The following is a 19,402-nucleotide window of genomic DNA, read 5'->3' as shown; positions in this document are numbered from 1 at the left end:
TACAGATTGGTTAGGAAGAAATAAAACTTTCACTATTTGCAGATGACATGATACTACATATAGAAAACTCTAAAGAATCTATCAAAAGAAACTAATAGAGCTGAAAAATGAATTCAGTAATACTGCAGAATACAAAAGTAATATACAAAAATCTGTTGCATTTCTATAACAACTAGGAGAGAAATCTAGGAATCAATCCCATTTATAATTGCACCAAAAAGAATAAAATACCTAGGAATAAACTTAACCAAGGAAGGGAAAGACCTGTACCTTGAAAACTATAAAACATAAAGCAATTGAAGATGATACAAATAGTTCAAGTTTGTGGATTGGAAGAATATCGTTAAAATGTCCATACTACCCAAAGCAATCTACAGATTCATGGAAATCTCTATTAAAATACCAACAGCATTTTTCATAGAACTCTAATAATCCTAAATCTTGTATGGAGCCACACAAAGACCCCAAATAGCCACAGTGACTATAAGAAAGAAGAACAAAGCTGGAGGTATCACGATTCCAGATTTCAAGATACACTACCAAGTTGTAGGAATCAACACAGCATGGTACTGGCACAAAAACAGACACATAAATCAGATTAGAGGGCCCAGAAATAAACTGAGACTTACATGGTTAATTAATCTACAACAAAAGCAAGAATATACAGTGGAGAAAAGATGATCTCTTCAACAAATGGTTTCAGAAAACTGGAGATTTACATGCAAAAGAATGAAACTATACCACTTTCTTATACCATATACCAAAATAAACTGAAAATAGATTGAAAACCTAATTGTGAGACCCGAAACCATAAAATTCCTAAAAGAAAACAGAGGCGGTAATCTCTCTGACATTGGCCTTAGTGACATTTTTCTAGATACATCTCCACAGGCAAGGAAACAAAAGCAAAAATAAACTATTGGGACTACATCACAATAAAAAGCCTCTGCACAGCAAAGGTAACCATCAACAAAATGAGAAGGCCTCCTCGTGAATGGGAGAAGATATTTGCAAATGATGATATATTCAATAAAGGATTAATATTTCAAAAATACATAAAGAACTCCTATAACTCAAGAAAACAATGAATTTATTAAAGTAAGCAGAGGACCTGAATATTCATTTTTCCAAAGACTATATCCAGACAGCCAACAGACACATGAAAAGATGCTCAACATCACCCATCATCAGGGAAATGCAAATCAAGATCACCATGAGATATCACCTTACACCTGTCAGAATGCCTCCAATAAAAAAAAGACAAGAAATAACGAGTGTTGGCGAGAATGTGGAGAAAGAGGAGCCCTTGGGCACTGTTGGTGGGAATACAACCTGGTGCAGCCACTGTTGAAAGAGTGTGGGAGTTCCTCAAAAACAGAACTACCATATGATCCAGTCTTCCATTCCTGGGTCTTTACCCCCCAAAATACAAAAACTCCATTGTGAAAAAATACTTCCTATGTTTATTGAGCATTATTTACAATAGCCAAATTATGGAAGCAACCCAAGTGTTCATCAATAGACACACGGATAAAGAAGATGCAGTGTATGTATATACAATGGAATATTACTCAGTTGTAGAAAAAGAATGAGACCTTGCTCTTTGCTCTTGCCACCACATGGATAGAGCTAGATGGTATTATACTAAGTGAAGTAAGTCAGAGAGAGAAAGACAAATACCCTATGACTTCACTTAAATGTGCAATCTTGAAAACAAAACAACAGAACAGATTCTTAAATACAGAGAATAAAATGGTGGTTGCCAGAGGGGAAGGTGGTGGAGAGATGGGTGAAATAGACAAAGGTCATTAAGAAATACAAACTTCCAGTCATAAAGTAAATCAATCACAGAAATGAAAAGCACAGCATTGGGAACATAGTCCATAATGTTGTTTGGGGACCAGTGGTTATTACACTTAACCATGGTGAGCACTGAGTAATATATAGAATTAATCATTATGTTGTACATCTGAAATTGATAAATATTTATACTCATTCATGATCCATGTTGCTAGTCAAGAGAAAAAGGGAACTTACCCTTTGGTGAGAGATGCTTTGTCTTGGTCGCAATTTGTCATTTCAGGACTCTGTTTATGACAAGTTGGTAAACATTGTGATTAGATTTAAAGTTGAGTCTATCCGTAAGTACACGTAACCCTTTGATTCTCTCAATCAGATTGTTATCTACTGCTATCTAGCCGAAATAAAACAACTACCCATTCCTAGAGAAACTATAAGGGCCTTTTCCATGCTTGTTTTAATTGAAAGGACACAACTGTCAAGGCATTATTATTATTTTGAAGAGCTATTTAGGGCACTGATTTACTTCTTTAAGCAACTTTCTGTTGATAAAACAACCTTTCATTTTTGTTTTAGATAAAATTTATGTTGTCATTTTCAATTCTAATAGTTATTTTTCATTTGGAGTCACCCTGATGCTAGGCTCTGTGACTGCTTTCCGGAAGTGTATTTCAAAATCCACAAATTAACCACATCAAACATTTAGTGATGAAGCCATGTTTCTGGTAAATACTTTGTATGCATACATTATGTTGATTTATCACCTACCATGGAAACAGATTTAAGATTGTGTTTTCATTTAATTTTGAAAATCAGTTACAAATATGCTTATATATAGGGGAGACTCAAAATAGATTTTTAAAGGACTGGAAACCAGCTTTGCAGAGCCTTCCAAATTCCAGAATGGCTCAGAATCAGAGAATCCTTGACACGAATAAACAGCTGTCAGGAACTGAAGACCCAAAGGTGTGCGGTGCTGGTCAGTTCACTTTACGATGAAAATTGGCAGGCACTAAGAGAGTAATTTTTGCCTGTGCATCTGTGAGAAGCCTAGACAAAATGAAAAGAACGGAAATTAATTCATGGCAGTTAGCCTTGGCAGTGAGAGCAGCAAATACTTCCATAACAGTGTTAGGTAAGACAGACCCTCACCTCCATCTCCAGAAGTCTTCAGACCTGTATCCTTCAACTTCCCTAGATGTCAGACACAGCAGCTAAAGACTGTTTCAGTTCTTAATTAGAATGGCTAATATTTATCAGGTACCCGGTTGTGTGAGGGCACTAATTCTAAATATATGCATCAATTATTTGTATCCTTTCCAGAATCCAATGAGCTAATTTCTAATACTAGCTTCATTTTGCTCAAGAGAACATGAGACTGAGGAAGATGTAGTTAGTTGCTCAAAAATAAGCAACTGAAACCCAGATTTGAGCCCAGAATTCTTGCTTCAGAGTCCATACTCCTCACTTACAGCCTCTTCTGATGAATGGGAGTCTGTATTAGGATTTTTTTTTCCATCTTCCTACTAATGGCCCACTTATTTAGAAAATAAACATGAACGCCTTTCAGCTGAGATTTTGTGAGCAGTTGATCTCTCACATAAGTGTTCCCTTTCCTTACAACGTTTACAGTGTATTCGTCCATTTGGTTCCATTGACAAGTGAATTTTAAGGAAAACAGATATGTTGCTCAGAGTCACAACTACAGATATAATCTCTTCTTCCAACAGCAACCAAGAATTTGTAGGCTTCCAAAGCCCCCCTACATCACAGGTAAATAATCCCAATACAAGGAGGTAATCAATTCTCTTATTAAAACAAGGCATGCAGTGTGAAGTAAGACAAGGCTCTGTCGCCCATACTGTCTTGTTTTGTTCTGACTCTGCCGTGGCTTTACAGAACTGTCCAGGGAGGAAGGACTGGAGTCCTATGTGGCATCCGGTAGTTAAAGCTGTGTGCTAATTATCTGCACATGGGTGCTTACTGCTTACTACAGATGAGCTCTCCAGTGAAAGAAATATGTTGCTTTTGTCTTGATGGACAAGCATAATTATTTCAGGGCAAAGAAAAACGATCTGCAAGGCACCACCCAACCCGCTTGTCAAGGCACAGAATTACATAGTGTTCACTCTGCAAAGACAGTTCTGGCTCCAAAGACAATGGCAACACATGATGTATTCTTTCCCAATACAGATGCACTTCTCCTCAAAGAAACTTTTTCTGGACCTTATAAATTCACAGTGCAGATGCTGTTAAAGACAGACCTCTAGCATCTTTGTAATTATAGTTAAGATTCTTGGGGCACCTGGGTGGCTCAGTCAGTTAAGTGTTTGACTTTGGCTTAGGTCATGATCTCACAGCTCATGGGTTCAAGCCCCGCGTCAGGCTTTGTGCTGACAGCTTAGAAACTGGAGCCTGCTATGGATTCTGTGCATCCCTTTCTCTCTGCCTCTCCCCTGCTTGCGCGCACTCTCTCTCTCAAAAATAAGCAACATTAAAAAAAATTACAGTTAAGATTCTAGGATCTAAAGCATAGATATCCTCATGTCTTGAATTATATTTTGAAAGAATATTTCCTTGGGAAAGAGCTAATTATTTCAGTGACAACTCAGGACATTAGTAGTTGAAATGAAGAACTTTCTGGAAAAAACTAGGTATTTGTAAAAATGACCTGAAAGGTGCTGCTGCTTTAGCTTCAGAGTCACTGCTCACTTTTGTTAAAAAAAAAAGTGACCTTTTATTCGTCAATATTGAAAAAAGAAGCACATCTCCCCAACATGCAAACCTGCATCAGGGCTGTCATGGGAAGCAAGGTCAGGCCACCTCTTGACCTTTGGTTGTGGGCTACCTGTAATCACGTCTCTCTCTCGTTGGTATCTCGTGCCACATCTCTGCCTCCTATGGAGATGTTCACACGGATGTTGCTGAATTATGAAATCATTATGTTGTGTTTCAGTGTTTACTAATTGGGAAAAAGGGACATACAACTTATCTTTCTAAAAATAAACATGACTGAACCCATAAACTTCTGCTTTACCACACAGCCCCTTGGTATCCAGCTCTAAAATAGGATTTGCCCCTCACCTGACCACGCCCATACTTGGGTCTCATTAGAGGTAGGGGCTGCTGGGAAGGTTACAGAGAGAAGTGTGAGGTGGAGCTCCGCTTGAGTGCTTACCGGAGGGTAGAGTTAACTATCCCATTCGTAAGGGCAAAGAATTCCTGGACTTGATCCTCAAGGGCTTTTGGAAACCCAAGGCAGCACCAATCATATGGCATTTGGCCATAGGACATTGGTCTCCAGGGTCACACTTGACATAGGAATATATAATGAAAGGAGAAAAAAGTAAATAAAACCCTATCAGAGAAACTAATGTCTTACACACTTTCATTTTCCGTATCTCAGAGGTTCATTCGAAGATTCTACGACCAGATTTTACACAGCGTGTGTGGTGGAAGCATTCGCCTATCTGCATTCCAAAGGGATCATTTACAGGGACCTCAAGCCAGAAAATCTCATCCTGGATCACCGAGGCTACACCAAGCTGGTCAGTGCATTTTATGCACCATTTCTGCCCCGTGGTTTTAAATATTTGTTAACAAAGCTGTGCTTATTTCCTAACATTGAAATCTCCGTTTTCCTTTGTAAATGCTGTACCTTTTCTTAAACAGCAGATGTTAGTGTTACTGCTTTCAACTAAGCATTCTTTCAAATGATGCAAACGTTGTTAAGAAATCAAACTGATTAGGTCTAAATGAATACGGTCCTGGCAGATGTGTTTAAGTGGCCTCATATGGTGGCCATGTATTCATAGACTGTTAGAAGAGCTCTGTAGCCGTTTCTCTTGTCCTCTTTCTGCGATTCACAGGGAATGAATACTTAGATTAAACCATGAATCATGGTAACATTTTAGATTTAAGTATAATCTAAACAGAAAAAACTTGGTAGGCAGTGTTATCCGGGGCATTTGACTTATAGTGATAGTAGTGATCACAATAGTAAAATCTGTCAAGCGTGCTAAAGATTTACTGTAGGAGGGAAGTTCTATTATAAAACATAGAATTTTTTCAGGCTTTGAATCTGTCAGTACCTGACTCTCTTTTTTAAACTTTTTGGACTTTCTATTCAGCATGTGGTTTTCAAGGAAATCAAATCAGTGGCTGTTAATTATTTGTATTCTTGACCAAATCGTTTTATAAAAAGATAGGCTTTCTGCATTTGATGCTTCTCCAGTGAGAAAGATTTCTAGAAAAACAAAGAACATTTGCATTTTATTCCTGTTTGTGTGTAGTCAGGGCAGGGATAAATTTTGTGACTAGGTTTCTTGAGCAGTGAGGTGTCTTCTCATGACTAAATGAATTGTCAGCTTCCTAAATCCAGCAGAAAGCATGCATATTTGGGAAAATTTGTCAAGTAGGTCCAACTAGTCTCTTAAAGTTTTTCAGGAAAGGAGGAAAAATGGAAAATATTTCTGGAAGGAAAGGTTTACCATTATTTTGAATGATGTGAGTTCCATTCTATACTCAGGTTTTAGCTTTTCCTATTGAAACTGCATTTGCTCAGGGAGGCTTTGTCTGTTTGAAATACAGATGACTCCTCTTAGAATCTAGGACTATGGTAATATGCATCTGTTTTTATTATATTCCGTGCACTTCAACTGAGTAACTTACTGCTTTTAAGCATAAGGTCCAGGCCTTGAAATATCTTGTTTTTCTCCCTTCGTAAGGTTGATTTTGGCTTTGCGAAGAAAATAGGATTTGGAAAGAAAACATGGACGTTTTGTGGGACTCCTGAGTACGTGGCCCCAGAGGTCATCCTGAACAAAGGCCACGACATCTCAGCTGACTACTGGTCCCTGGGGATCCTGATGTATGAGCTTCTGACTGGCAGGTACGGACATTGACAGAGAGCTGCTAATAGAGCAGCAAACAGCTGCACACTCCTGCCTTTGTCACTGATTAGACCATCGTAAAGCACATTTCACCTTATCCTGGTCCAGCACTTTGATTAGTAATTCAGGTGCCCAGGAATTCATAAAACAAACTCTAAAATGGATTGGATGAGGGCAGGTATCTCCATGTCAACCTTTGGCCTCATCATTACTAATTCTTTATACGTACGTGAGAATGTGGAATAATCTGGTATCTTTCTGAGGGATCTTTGAGCCTAGTCACTTAGCCAGCAATGAAGCAAGGGAGATAATAGTGCTATAAAAATATCTAGGGTCAACTCTGCATAGAAATGAGAGGACATGCTAACAGGTATTATACCTAAATGAAATGTGAATGGTTTGCAGGTCTTTTGTGTACTGATATTATAGCCATCAGCAAGTGTAAAAAAAAACGTATTGTGGATACTTCCAGGTCTAAGACTTGAAGATCCTCAATCAAAAGAAAAAGAAATACACCGCCATGCCGTGCATGGGGGACAATGAGTAGTAGAGTCATTATAAACCAGTGTTCAGGGCTGGATATAGGCCTCGGACATATAGAGTAAGGACAGAAGGACAAGAGTGGGCAAAGACGTGGAGAAGTTCCGTGTAGAAAACCTTAATGGGAAACTGAGGGCTATCTGAATGGCTTCAGCACAACGGGAGATAGAGAGGCCACACAGAGAATGACAGGGGATACAGAGAGAGTTGGGGACACAGAAGCAAAGGGGACCCCACCCCTGACATCATGAGCTGTGGGGAGTAAGTCCGTAGGGACAGGGACAGGGAGCATCTGCCCTGGGCACAGAAACAGAAGTCATTGCTTAAAAGGGTGACTTCAAATAAAGGAACCAGTCCTAGAGCCCTGCCAGCTGGTGAGAACTCTACAGATCAGAGGGGCTGGCAGGTACCTCTAGTTCTGCTTCCCCTCCACCCTGATAGTGCAGAGGGGAGCAGAGCCCCGGCACCATAGCTGGCTTCCCGCCACAGTGAGCCCCAGCCCCCTAACCCAGGATGTCCCACCAGAGTGGTCCCAGGCGCACACCAGGACACCCTTGGTCAGTGCTCATTAAGGCTCCAGCCATCTCACCAAGGTAAAGCAGGCACAGAATACTCTGGCTCTAGATGACTTGCCCGGATGACCCAGTGTGAAGTGGCCTAGGACCCCCGGCCCATGCACACCTTAGCTCTAGCTGTCCTGCCTGAGGGCCCTCTGCATGGAGGCCTATGATCCCTGGCTTCTGCCCACTTCAGCTGTTCTGCAAGGAGGCTTATAGCACAGACAACCCCAGAACAGCCCCAACCCATGGCCACTTGCCTCCAGCTATCCCACTAGGATGGCCCAACTGAGGGACCCAGGCCCCCGAGCCCATCTTAGCTACGGCTCTACAGAGTCGGCCAAAGTGACCAGGCAAACACGGTCTACACAGGGATGACCACACACAGGATCATTCCTTCATGTCTAGGAGAAGTAGCTGTTCTGCCTAATTCATAGAAACAAAGTCAATCAGAATGAGAGAGAGGAATATGGTCCAAATAAAAGAGCACAAAACTTCAAAACAAGTAAATGAAATGGAGATAAGCACAGGTGAACTCTGTGAGAACTTTAACAAATAGAAAAATACAGAAAAAGAACCAGAATTAAAGAATAACTGAAATGAAAAATACACTAAAGGGAATAAATAGTAGAGTAGAAGAGATAGAAGAACAGCTCAGTGATCTCGAAGACAGGATAATGGAAAGCACTCCAGGTGAACAGCAATTTTAAAAAATTGAAATTAAGGAATCTCTTGGACAACATCAAAGAATCATTCCCATTATCTGGGCCCTGGAAAGACAAAGGAGAGAGAAAAGGGCAGACAGCATATTTGAAGAAACAATAACTCAAAACTTCCCTACCCTATGAAAATAGACATCCAGATACAGGAAGCCCAAAGAATTCCAAACAAGATAAACCCATAACACATATTTAAAATGTCAAAGATTAGGGGCACCTGGGTGGCTCAGGTTATAATTTCACAATTCATGGGATCGAGCCCTGCTTCACGTTCTGTGCTGACAGCACAGAGCCTGCTTCTGATTCTCTCTCTCTCTCTGTTTCAAAATAAACATTTAAAAAATAAATAAAGGGATGCCTGGGTGGCTGAGTCAGGTAAGCATCTGACTCCGGCTCAGGTCATGATCTCACAGTTCATGGGTTCGAGCCCCATGTCAGGCTCTGTGCGGACAGCCAGCTCAGAGCCTGAAAGCTGTTTCAGATTCTGTAGCTCCCTCTCTCTCTGACCCTCCCCTGCTCACGCTGTCTCTCTCTCTCTCTCTTTCTCAGAAATAAATACAACATTTAAAACAAAAAATTTGTTAATAAATAATAAAATTTCAAAGTTTAAAGATAGAGAATTTTAAAAGCCAGGATAAAGCTCCTCACTATGTACAAGGGAAACCCCAAAAGTCAGTTGGCCAATTTTCAGCAGAAAATTGATATACAGAAATCTGTTGCATTTCTATGCACTAATAACAAGGCAAAAGGAGAAATTAAGAAAGCAATTCTGTTTACAATGCACCCAAAAGAATAAGGTTACTCATGATAAATTTAACCAAGGAGGTAAAAGACCTGTTCTCCAAAAACCATAAAATTTGGATGAAAGAAATTGGGAACAAATGGAAAGATGGTCTATGTTCATGGATTGTAAGAATTATTATTGTTAAAATGTCCCTACTACCCAAAGCACTCTACAGATTCAGTGCAATCCCTATCAAAATGCCGCTAGCAATATTGAGAGAACTAGAACAAATGATACTAAAATCTGCATGGAACCACAAAAGACCCTGAACAATGAAAGCAATCCTAAGAAGAACAAAGCTGGAGGGGTCACAACCCCAGATTTCAAGATCTACTACAAAACTATAATAAAGGCATGTGGTAGTAGCACAAAAACAGACACACAGACCATTGGAGCAGAAGAGAGAGCTCCGAAATAGACATTTGCTTATATGGACAATCAATCTCTAGCAAAGGAAGAAGAGTAAGTAATTCTGGGGAAAATGGACAGCTACATGGTGTGAAAAAATGAAGGGATGTGGAAGAGAGCATGGCCAGCGACTCTCTAAAGTTTCAACCCAAGGGGTGCGTGCCTGTCTGGCTCAGTCCCTGGAGCACTCTTGATTTCTGGGTTGTGAGTTTGAGCTCCACGTTGGGTATAGAGATAACTTTAAAAAAATAGAATCAAGTTTAAATTCAAGTATCAGACTAAACTGTTGCATTATGTTGGTTGATAGGGGTCATCCCATAGGTTGATCAGAGTAGATGGGGGAAGCAACATAACCCTTTAGCCAGACAAATATGGGAAAAACCTTCCAGGCTAACAAACAGCATCCTGAGGTGGGGAAATGCTTGGTATTTCAGAGGAACAGTGAGCAGACCTGGCGTCCTGATCCCAGTGAGTGAGGGTGGTGGTAGCAGGATCTGGGGTCCTGGCACTGGCATCCCTGTAGCGGTCTAGTGATTTTGGACTTCATGCTGAGTGTAATCAGTGAACTGATAAGTGCAGAGAAAGGGCTAGAAAGTGGAAGAAGCATCTTGAATGGTCAAGAAGAGCAAGAGAGATGTTTGCTGCACTAACGAGACATAAGAGGAACGGCCGAACAAACTTTGATCCGTTTATGGTTTCTTGGGGTTTTGTGTTTTTTTAATGTTGATTTTTGAGAGACAGTGTGTGAGTGGGGTAGGGGCAGACAGAGAGGGAGACATCGAATCTGAAGCAGGCTCCAGGCTCTGAGTCGNGAGAGCACTCACACCAACAAGCAGGGTAGGGGCAGAGAGGGAGGGAGACATCGAATCTGAAGCAGGCTCCAGGCTCTGAGTCGTCAGCAGAGAGCCTGACGTGGGGCTGGAACCCACGAACCGCAAGATCATGACCTGAGCTGAAGTCAGATGCTTAACCGACTGAGCTACCCAGGCGCCCCTATGTGGCTTCCCTACGTGATTTACTTGAAAAGGTTTCTGTGTCATTTTGCTATTAATCCAGTGTCATTCTGTGTTACCATGACTAATATATGTCCCCAAATAAGAATTGATGGCACTTGTGGGGTTAAAACAAATTTAGGACAACTTATTTAGAAAATACAACTGATTCTCTTTTTACATCTCACCTTTGCAGCCCGCCGTTCTCAGGCCCAGACCCTATGAAAACCTATAATATCATACTGAGGGGGATTGACATGATAGAATTTCCAAAGAAGATTGTCAAAAATGCTGCTAATTTAATTAAAAAACTATGCAGGTAAGCATTCCAGCCGCATGACTTTTGAAAGCATCATAATGGGAACGTGACAGATTCCCTTATAGTAGTTATTTTCTTTCCAGGGATAACCCGTCAGAAAGACTAGGGAATTTGAAAAATGGCGTGAAAGACATTCAAAAGCACAAGTAAGTGTTCTTCCCTTGACCTTTCCGTGGGAGGGTCCAGACAGCACCACCCCCGGCTCTTCTTTTTGCGTGACTGACACAGTACACCCGTGGAAACACCCAAGGGGACCTGCAGACCACTTAGCCTTCTGACTTAAGGCCCTTCTGCTTATGTCTTGGGGACATCAGACAAATGCGACCCTGTGCCATATTAAGTGACCGATTCACTGAGTTTAGTTTTTCCCAACTCATACTAACGAGCATTTTCCCTCTCTGGCACCAAGAGGCAATGTGTGCTTTTAATTCTGGGATTCTGTTCTCTTCCAGAATATCAGAAACACAAGTCCTCCACCATATCATGCCTCATTTCCTAGACTAAAACAGGAATATATTTTTCCAGCTACTTCCCAATGAGATAATAACACAAAGAAAAGTACTGAGTACAGTGTTGTTTTTAAGCGATGGCAGCATCTTAAATATTAAACCTCACCTAGTTAATTGGATATTTGAGTGCTAATCTAAGGCCAAATTGTTTTTTATTACTCTGTTTGTATAACACTCACAGAAGATTCACATCCATACAAGAATTTACTTACCAAACTATCTCTAAATACCTAAAACACCTGCTGAGAATTTGGTGGAACTGTTTGCTACTGGTGAAAACCATGTTACCTGCTCCTCATTTTCACAGAAAACCTGAACACAAAATACCTTCAGTCTTTTATATAAATTAAATGTGTTGACATTTTGTTAGGAATTATGATGACCCTAGTATTGCATATTTAATGTTTTCTTCTATGAATACAAAAAAAGTACCAAATCAGAGCTACACCTGACAGATACAGTGATGTGAAAAGGTTAATTCACTGAGGCTGCCCAATGAATCCGTGCAAAGCTGGAAAATCATTTTCCATACTGACTTTTCATGCTCTGATTCCACCGCCTTAAAATAAGACATCTTGTAAGGCTCAGGGCCAAGCACATCATGACATCGATTAAGTTATACCAAGAGTACAGGCACAGGGTCATACAGACATGATGAAATTGCAGGGTAAAAAAGGAGTTATTTCTAACTGGTATTAAATATTTCAACAAGGTTTTTTAAATATGCATAGCATAAAATAATTGTAAAAGTTTTCCATGAAACAATCCATTTTTGTCACCTTGAAAATGTTCTCCTCTCTGCTCTCCATCAGACGTGCACATCAAATATGTTGCAATGAGGTTGCAGCTAAAGTAAAATGTCTTTAACCAACCCCTTTTCTTCCCCTTTCCTAGATGGTTTGAGGGCTTTAATTGGGAAGGCTTAAGAAAAGGCACCTTAACACCTCCTATAATACCAAGTGTAAGTACAATTTCCAGTTTATACTGTCTGACACCGTTTTAGCCTATGATCAGATTAAATAAAGTATAGAAAGTACCACATAAGAATAATATCTAAAATCCAACCTTAAAAACAGGTCAGTTAGGAGATGGATATTATATGTGTATTTTACCATTACCTTTTTACTCTCTTCATTCTCATTTATTTATCCTTTTCCTGGGCTCTAAAAGAAAAGGATTCTCTTTCCTTAACTGTCTTTTCTGAACAGTTTTTCACTAAGTAGCAGCCCACTGAGGGTGACTCAGTGTTTGCACTGCATTAACTTGAAATAGATTTCAATTGATTGCATGTTTACCTATTTCTATTTACTACTCCATCTGTCTACAAAAATGTGCTGCATCTTTATGAAGAGGCATGGGACTGCTTTGTGGTCCTGAGCCTTTTAGGTATACACTTCCTTTCCCTGGAAGTAGCTCAAGGCTGCTCTTTTTTCAGAAACATTTTCCCTGCTTCTAAGATTTATTTCTGTCAGTGCTAATGCCTCTTCAACAAAGGAAAACCCCATTACTGTGGCTCACGTCTCAGATTCTAATTGCATTTGTGAAGTTTTGTTTTTAGAACTAGAATAAGAAACTTGGTAGGGTAAAGACTAAGCCTAAATTATACTTGCCTACGTCTATCAGAAGTCTCCTTTTATGCAATAGTAATATCAAATGGGATAGACTTATGGATATCCATATATATTTCATTCAATATTAGTATATAAAAGGTTCTAAATATTACAGAATATGAGAATATTACTAAAGGATGGATTTTTTGCTGCTTTTGCTGGTGCTCTACAGATTGGACTTTGCCCAAGAAATTTGCAAGTGTTCTGACTGAGGTTAGAAATGCCTTTTATTCTACTTGAAATAAACACACAGAAGACTTAAGATGGTCTTCAGGGCCCTACATAACCTGATTTCTCCTTCCAGTCTTTTTTTTTTTTTTTTATGTTTTATTTATTTTTAGGAGAGAAAGACAGCGTGAGCAGGGGAGGGTCAGAGAGAGAGGGAGTCACAGACTGAAACAGGCTCCAGGCTCCAAGCTGGCAGTCAGCACAGAGCCCGACGCGGGGCTCGAACCCACGAACCGCGAGATCATGACCCAAGCGAAAGTCGGACGCTTCCCCGACTAAGCCACCCAGGCGCCCCTCTCCTTCCAGTCTTAACTTCTTTTATACAGCAGCCACACTGGCCTCATGATTACTTCACGTCATGAAGCACTCTCTCACCTCAGGACCTTTGCACATGCTACACCCTCTTTTTTGAACTCATCAATTCTTAGTTTTCAAATAATATTTTTTCAAAGAGGCTTTCCATCATCACTCATATTCTCATCTCTTTTTTCTTCATAACACTAAGCAAACCTTATAGTCATCTATACATTTTTGTGATTACTTGTTTTAATCCTACAGTGTACTCCCTGCTAAAGTACAGCAAGAGCCATGTCTATTTTTATTCACCACACTTAGCCCCAATAAAAAGCCCAAAACCTGGTAGCCACTCAAAAAATAGACATTGATCAGGAAATGAATGAACAATGCTTTTTAAAAATCTGGTTTGTGTCATTTTGAAAAAAAAAAAAAAAGGTCAAAAAATTTGACTCATTCATTCCCTGTGTTGTTCGCAGGTTGCATCACCCACAGACACAAGCAATTTCGACAGTTTCCCTGAGGACAATGACGAGCCCCCACCTGATGACAACTCAGGCTGGGACATAGACTTCTAATGTATTTCTCTTAACCTGCTTCTGCCTTGCTGAAGTCAGCTTTCTCTGAGACACAGCTGCCAGCAAACCTGAGGGACGGAGAGAAGATTAGTGCTCGGGGTCACCGTGATGCCTTTGATCGATGCTGCTCCAGTAACTACAGTGGCATTAGGACTTACTGCTTAGATGACAGTAGTGCTCTTTCCATGTTTTCTGTTTGATCCTAAAAATAGCAGTTGACATGGTGATCCTGAAGCAAAGCCTTTCACCAGTAAAGAGAGGTTTTCTATTGTTGCAACGATCTTGCTTTGCTCTGACTATAATTTGAAAGACTGTAAGAAATAATTCAACCTAGAAAGAGAGTCTGTACCTTGCTAGAATGATCAAGAAGATCACAAAGTAATCTATCGGGTACGGTAACAGACCGTGGTACCAAACCTGGGCTCTGCCTTTCCTTCGTGTGAGCGTGGGATCCGTGAGTGCAGGCCGGTATATGTACCATACAAAAGGGGGCCACGCGTATGGGTCACGGGGTTCATGTCAAACCAGTGCTAGAAGTTTCCTGATTTTATTTCCCAGCAGTGCTGATGACGAGGCTGAATGTTACCTTTCCTTCCTGACAGATTTTAAAATTGATACGATCAAAGCACAATGGCTGTGAAGCCTCTTGGCAGGTACATACGCGTTTTCACGGAGAACTGAAAAACCAACAACCTGCATGGCATTTGTTTGTTTCTTTTTTGATAAATTGTCATGACCAAGTGGAGAAAAAAAAAACAATTCACAAACCATTTCATATCTTTTAAAATATTGTGCTTCAAGATGGTCCTGGAAATCAATGACTAGCAACCAACTGATTTTTGTTTATTACCTGACACGCTCTCAGACTGAGGCTTAAAATAGTCCCTTTTATAAAAAATAACCCCTTAGGGTGGGGACAGGGTGGGGGCGGGGTGGAGAGGGATGAAAATCCATCCAAAAATAAAAATAAAACAACTATATAGGTGCTATGTATATCTTTCATCTGTAAATGTCCGTGTCTGAGCAGACAACACAAATTCTAATCATCACCTGTGTAGCCAGAGATTCCAGCATTTTCACTACTTTACCAACGACACTCCCGCCAGATGTCATTTACACAACATAGTCTAGGATTGAGGGGGAAAGGTGATTAAAGCCCATTCAACTGGCTTCTTGTCTTAGGCCTGAACCAAAAAGAAAAAAAAGAAGATGAAGAAGAAAACAAAATCATCGCAATTTACCAGATGAGGAAACTAACTAACTTGTGTGAGGTCAGGGAACAGGACAAGACATGGCCCGGTATTGATTACCTTTTTGTGAAGGAGCCAATGTGAGTTCACGCGTGCACTTGAGTCAGGGAGCAAACAGGACCCTGACTTCTTAGGCAGAAATGTTCACTAAGTGGGACAGAAATATTACAATCCTGAAATGTGTTTGAAAATACTAAACTGATTTGCTTTTTTCACAAGGGGCAAAGAAAGAATCAGCAGTTTAAAGTGAATTCTTCATTGGCAGGTGAGAATTGTGAGCTATTCTAAGCAGCAGAGACGTTTGGAAGCTTTTCCTAGACGTAGGGTTATACCTGCGTAGACAGACCCATCATCTTATGAGCCGTCATCCTGATTTGGAGCTGTGTGTGAACTGGATATATCAAATTGAAGTTTGCCTTTTTCCACTAGAGAATTCTTTTAAGAAGTCAGTCAGTTGCAGACATTTTTGCAAATGATATGCCCACATAGGTCATTATATCACATATCCAGGAAGGCATAGATTATGATATCTGTTTGAGTTTTTCATACTGAGACCACATTAGAATATGATATCAACACAAAATGATCTAAGAAACATTTGGGGAATAAAAATAATGGCATATTCTACATAATCAATCAGAATAGAGTTAAATCAGACTTTTAAAGTTAAAACTTCAATCCCAAGATGTTACTGTTACTCTTGTGTTTGAGTTTTATGTCCCTCACAGTTGCTTAAGATCAATTTACTCCCCAAGATACCCACTTTCTTCTACAGATTTCAGAATATAAAACGTACCAACCTAAAATCCAGCTGTGAGTGCTATTTCAGAATTTTTATATTGCTTTTAACTGGGCTTTTAAAAGTATAGAATTTCAATATCATGGTCAATGTTCAGTGATTTTTGTTAAAAGAGCGATGTAGGCATGCTAACGATTTGCTAGATAGGAAATTTATCTAGTTGTCATTTAAGAGAATTCTGCTCCTGCAATTTTTCAAATACCCCACTGACCCCAGAGCTTAGCCCTTACTGCAGATGTTGGAACTATGGTTCAAGTCTAAGACAACAATGTACAAGTTCTCTGAGGAATGAAAAAGTAGCATTGGGCTCAATGGAACTGTCCGCCATCTCTCCCACCTGTCACTCTATCTCCGTTCATTTCACCTGTGGCACTGCGTTAGGCTGTCTAAAGCAATCACTGACAAATAAAGGTGAACTACATCTTCCAAAAATTGCTAACAGTCATCTAATCCTAGGCATTGAAGTTTAAGGATTTAAATCTTGTCTTAATGAAGACACTAGGGCTAAAATTCACAGCTTTGTAAAGCGCATCTCACTTTATTTCTGAAGTTTTCATACCCCTCCATTTTCTTACACTGAAGAACATCTGGATAAGTTAGAATAGTGCCAACTCGTGTGATTTGTTAACTGACTTTCTTGTTAATACTTTGAGTCTGGGAAATAAGGGCTTTCTGTGCATCTTGATGCACAGGAAAACTGAAAACTGCCAAAGGAAAGGGGCATCATGATATTTGAGATAAATTGAATACATTAGAGAAAATGATTTCTGGAAAATTTGCTATAAATGATTTTTATGTTTGTATCTTCTTTGTTATTCACATATGAATCAGATCCACGTGGTATTGAATTTATTTTGATTATATTCTTTACAAGTCATGTTTCTTTCTTAAAATTATGGGATTTGCATGTGAATCACACATGTGTAATATACAAATTCAACTACTGAATTTTTCTGGTTTCATTTCTAAATGACTGAGCTAATGGTGAATTTAAGGATGTCAGAACGGATTTCACACCGTAGAGGTGATCTGTGCATTATCCATAATGATGTTTTATTTCACAATAGGACCACAGACAAATATTTATGTAAATAGATATTTTTGTGTGATATTTTGTGGTACATATACCTTTTTTTAGTGTTTCACAGCATTATTATTTCATCTTATTTGTACTGAATACTGTTTTAGGTCCAAGTAGACTTGAATTAATGTCATAATTGTCAGTATTATTGAAAATTACGTCAACAGTACTGTTTCATCTGTTCCATAGTTTAGAACATGACCTGGCTATCTGGCATTGTTGCAAGTGCCTTAAATTCATGGCATCCTATTAAAAACAAATTTGGTGTTATGCTGCATGACAAGACAAATACACCTCAAAATGTTGTCCTTTCTTAGCTTGCTGCGTTTTACAGTTCTTTCTGCTAACAATTTCTAAGCCTTTATTATATAATATTGATGAATTACAGAAATGATGAAGTTGTTCTCTTATTTCTGTTACATGTACCAGAGCTGTGTATCTGTTACTGAGATACAGCGTCATTTCTGTGAAATGTATAAATGTATGTGCAGGTCAAATTAATCTATGACATACTATCAGTCTGTACACAGGTATTCCTGTTTTGCTAAGCTGTGCAGATCCAGTTTAAAAAAAAAATTAGTGCAGTCAAGTCCTAATGCCTCATTTTATAGACTCCATTAATAACGATCCAACTCAAAAGAAAAATTGGAAAGTGACACCTTGTTATGAAACCATTGAGGAACACGTACCTTAGTGCACTCCTCAACAAAACAGGATGCTTTCTGAGTTCTTGTATATGCAAATCACGTAGGAGGCAAGTTTGCGACAGACCTGGGAAGATAAACAATGGAAGTGTGTAGTTAGCCCTCCTCTTTATCTGCCCCTGAATTAACAGAGCTCTGGGACCTTGACAGTGACTCAGAGGTTTGGGCTTTCCAGGAAAGGGACATTTCTTCAAGCATCATCTGTCCAATTTATTTCATTGTATGATGTTTTTACAAATGGTCGGTTCTTTTGTATTCTTACAGCTATGGTTATTCGATTGTCCTTCTTACAATCTGTTCTACATGAAAGAGTCCTTTGTTAGAATGCAACCACTGTCATCAAATGGTCACTGACCACTTGCACTCTTTTGATGTAGATTAAAAACTTTTTCATAAAATTAACCTGCTTTGATTTGCTCTGTATTTTTCCTGCAGCTGTAATTGCTGAGTGCCTGTTGTATACTTTATAGAGTTGAAATAAAAAAAATAATTACTTTTGAACCTAGTCGATGTTTCATTCCAGACAAGATTTCAAGAACAGAACTGATGAATCACACCGGAAGGGAAATACCCTGTAGCGCTGTGGGAGAATGTCACTACAACAATAGAAAGATTACTTATAACCCTGGTGTGCTTCACAACAGCATCTGATGGAGAACTAATCTAGCTTATCAGTTTAAAGAATTCAGTAGGGAGAAGGCAGGCCATCCAGTGTGAACAGAAAAGCAAATGTAGATACCTACACAAACCCCAACTTCAGCAGTATTCTGTGCACCCTGCCTCTACCTACGCCCCCGCACCACCACACGGCTCCTTGTGTGGGCGCCCCTTGGTCAAACTCTGAACTAGGCAAAAAATCAAAACGATGATCTGTATAATGGACTTCCATGACTCTTTGTCTATAAAACATCCAGTAATTTCATTTCTTCTGCAAAAAGAACTCAACCATGATGTTCAGGATCCTTCCCTTACATTTTGTGATTTTCATACTCTCGATCTAAGAACATTCGTCTTTGATCCTGGAAAGTTTTGGGGGTGTTTTGGCATTAATCACAGTTTTTGGAGAGGCATGTAGATCAATACAATGATTAGCATGAAGGACGGTGAGGACGTTACGTCCACACCACTGCCACATCTTGCACAACTGCAATTGAAGTAAATCACAACACACAATTACCTATGACAGCAGAAATCAATTATAAATGTGATATAATCAAATGTACTATTGGTCGTCCAGCTTGGTGACAGGCTTGCAGATCTACCCTTAAAGTCTCAGTTATAGCCCTAAATGTGTAAGGCACATAACACAGACCAACCACCACACTAATTTTTTTTCCA

At 39.6% G+C, this 19,402-nt stretch overlaps 1 protein-coding gene across 2 annotated transcripts in view; it reads left to right on the top strand.

Annotated features, from left to right (window-relative positions):
• Positions 1-15,106, top strand: part of PRKG1 (protein kinase cGMP-dependent 1) — a 1,238,678-nt gene extending 1,223,572 nt beyond the window's left edge. For both annotated transcript variants that reach the window (XM_077755217.1, XM_077755218.1), the window contains 6 exons: positions 5,207-5,348; positions 6,528-6,691; positions 10,889-11,011; positions 11,095-11,157; positions 12,415-12,481; positions 14,132-15,106. In XM_077755217.1, coding sequence (XP_077611343.1) covers positions 5,207-5,348; positions 6,528-6,691; positions 10,889-11,011; positions 11,095-11,157; positions 12,415-12,481; positions 14,132-14,230 — 658 coding nt within the window. In that variant the 3' untranslated portion in view covers positions 14,231-15,106. The remainder of the gene's footprint in view (positions 1-5,206; positions 5,349-6,527; positions 6,692-10,888; positions 11,012-11,094; positions 11,158-12,414; positions 12,482-14,131) is intronic.
• The last annotated feature ends 4,296 nt before the right edge of the window (positions 15,107-19,402 follow it).

This window comes from Crocuta crocuta, unplaced genomic scaffold (assembly GCF_008692635.1).
Source record: "Crocuta crocuta isolate KB4526 unplaced genomic scaffold, BGI_CrCroc_1.0 scaffold2, whole genome shotgun sequence".
Taxonomy (NCBI): Eukaryota; Metazoa; Chordata; class Mammalia; order Carnivora; family Hyaenidae; genus Crocuta; species Crocuta crocuta.
Note: the sequence above shows the minus strand (reverse complement) of the source record. Positions and strands in the feature narration are given on the sequence as shown.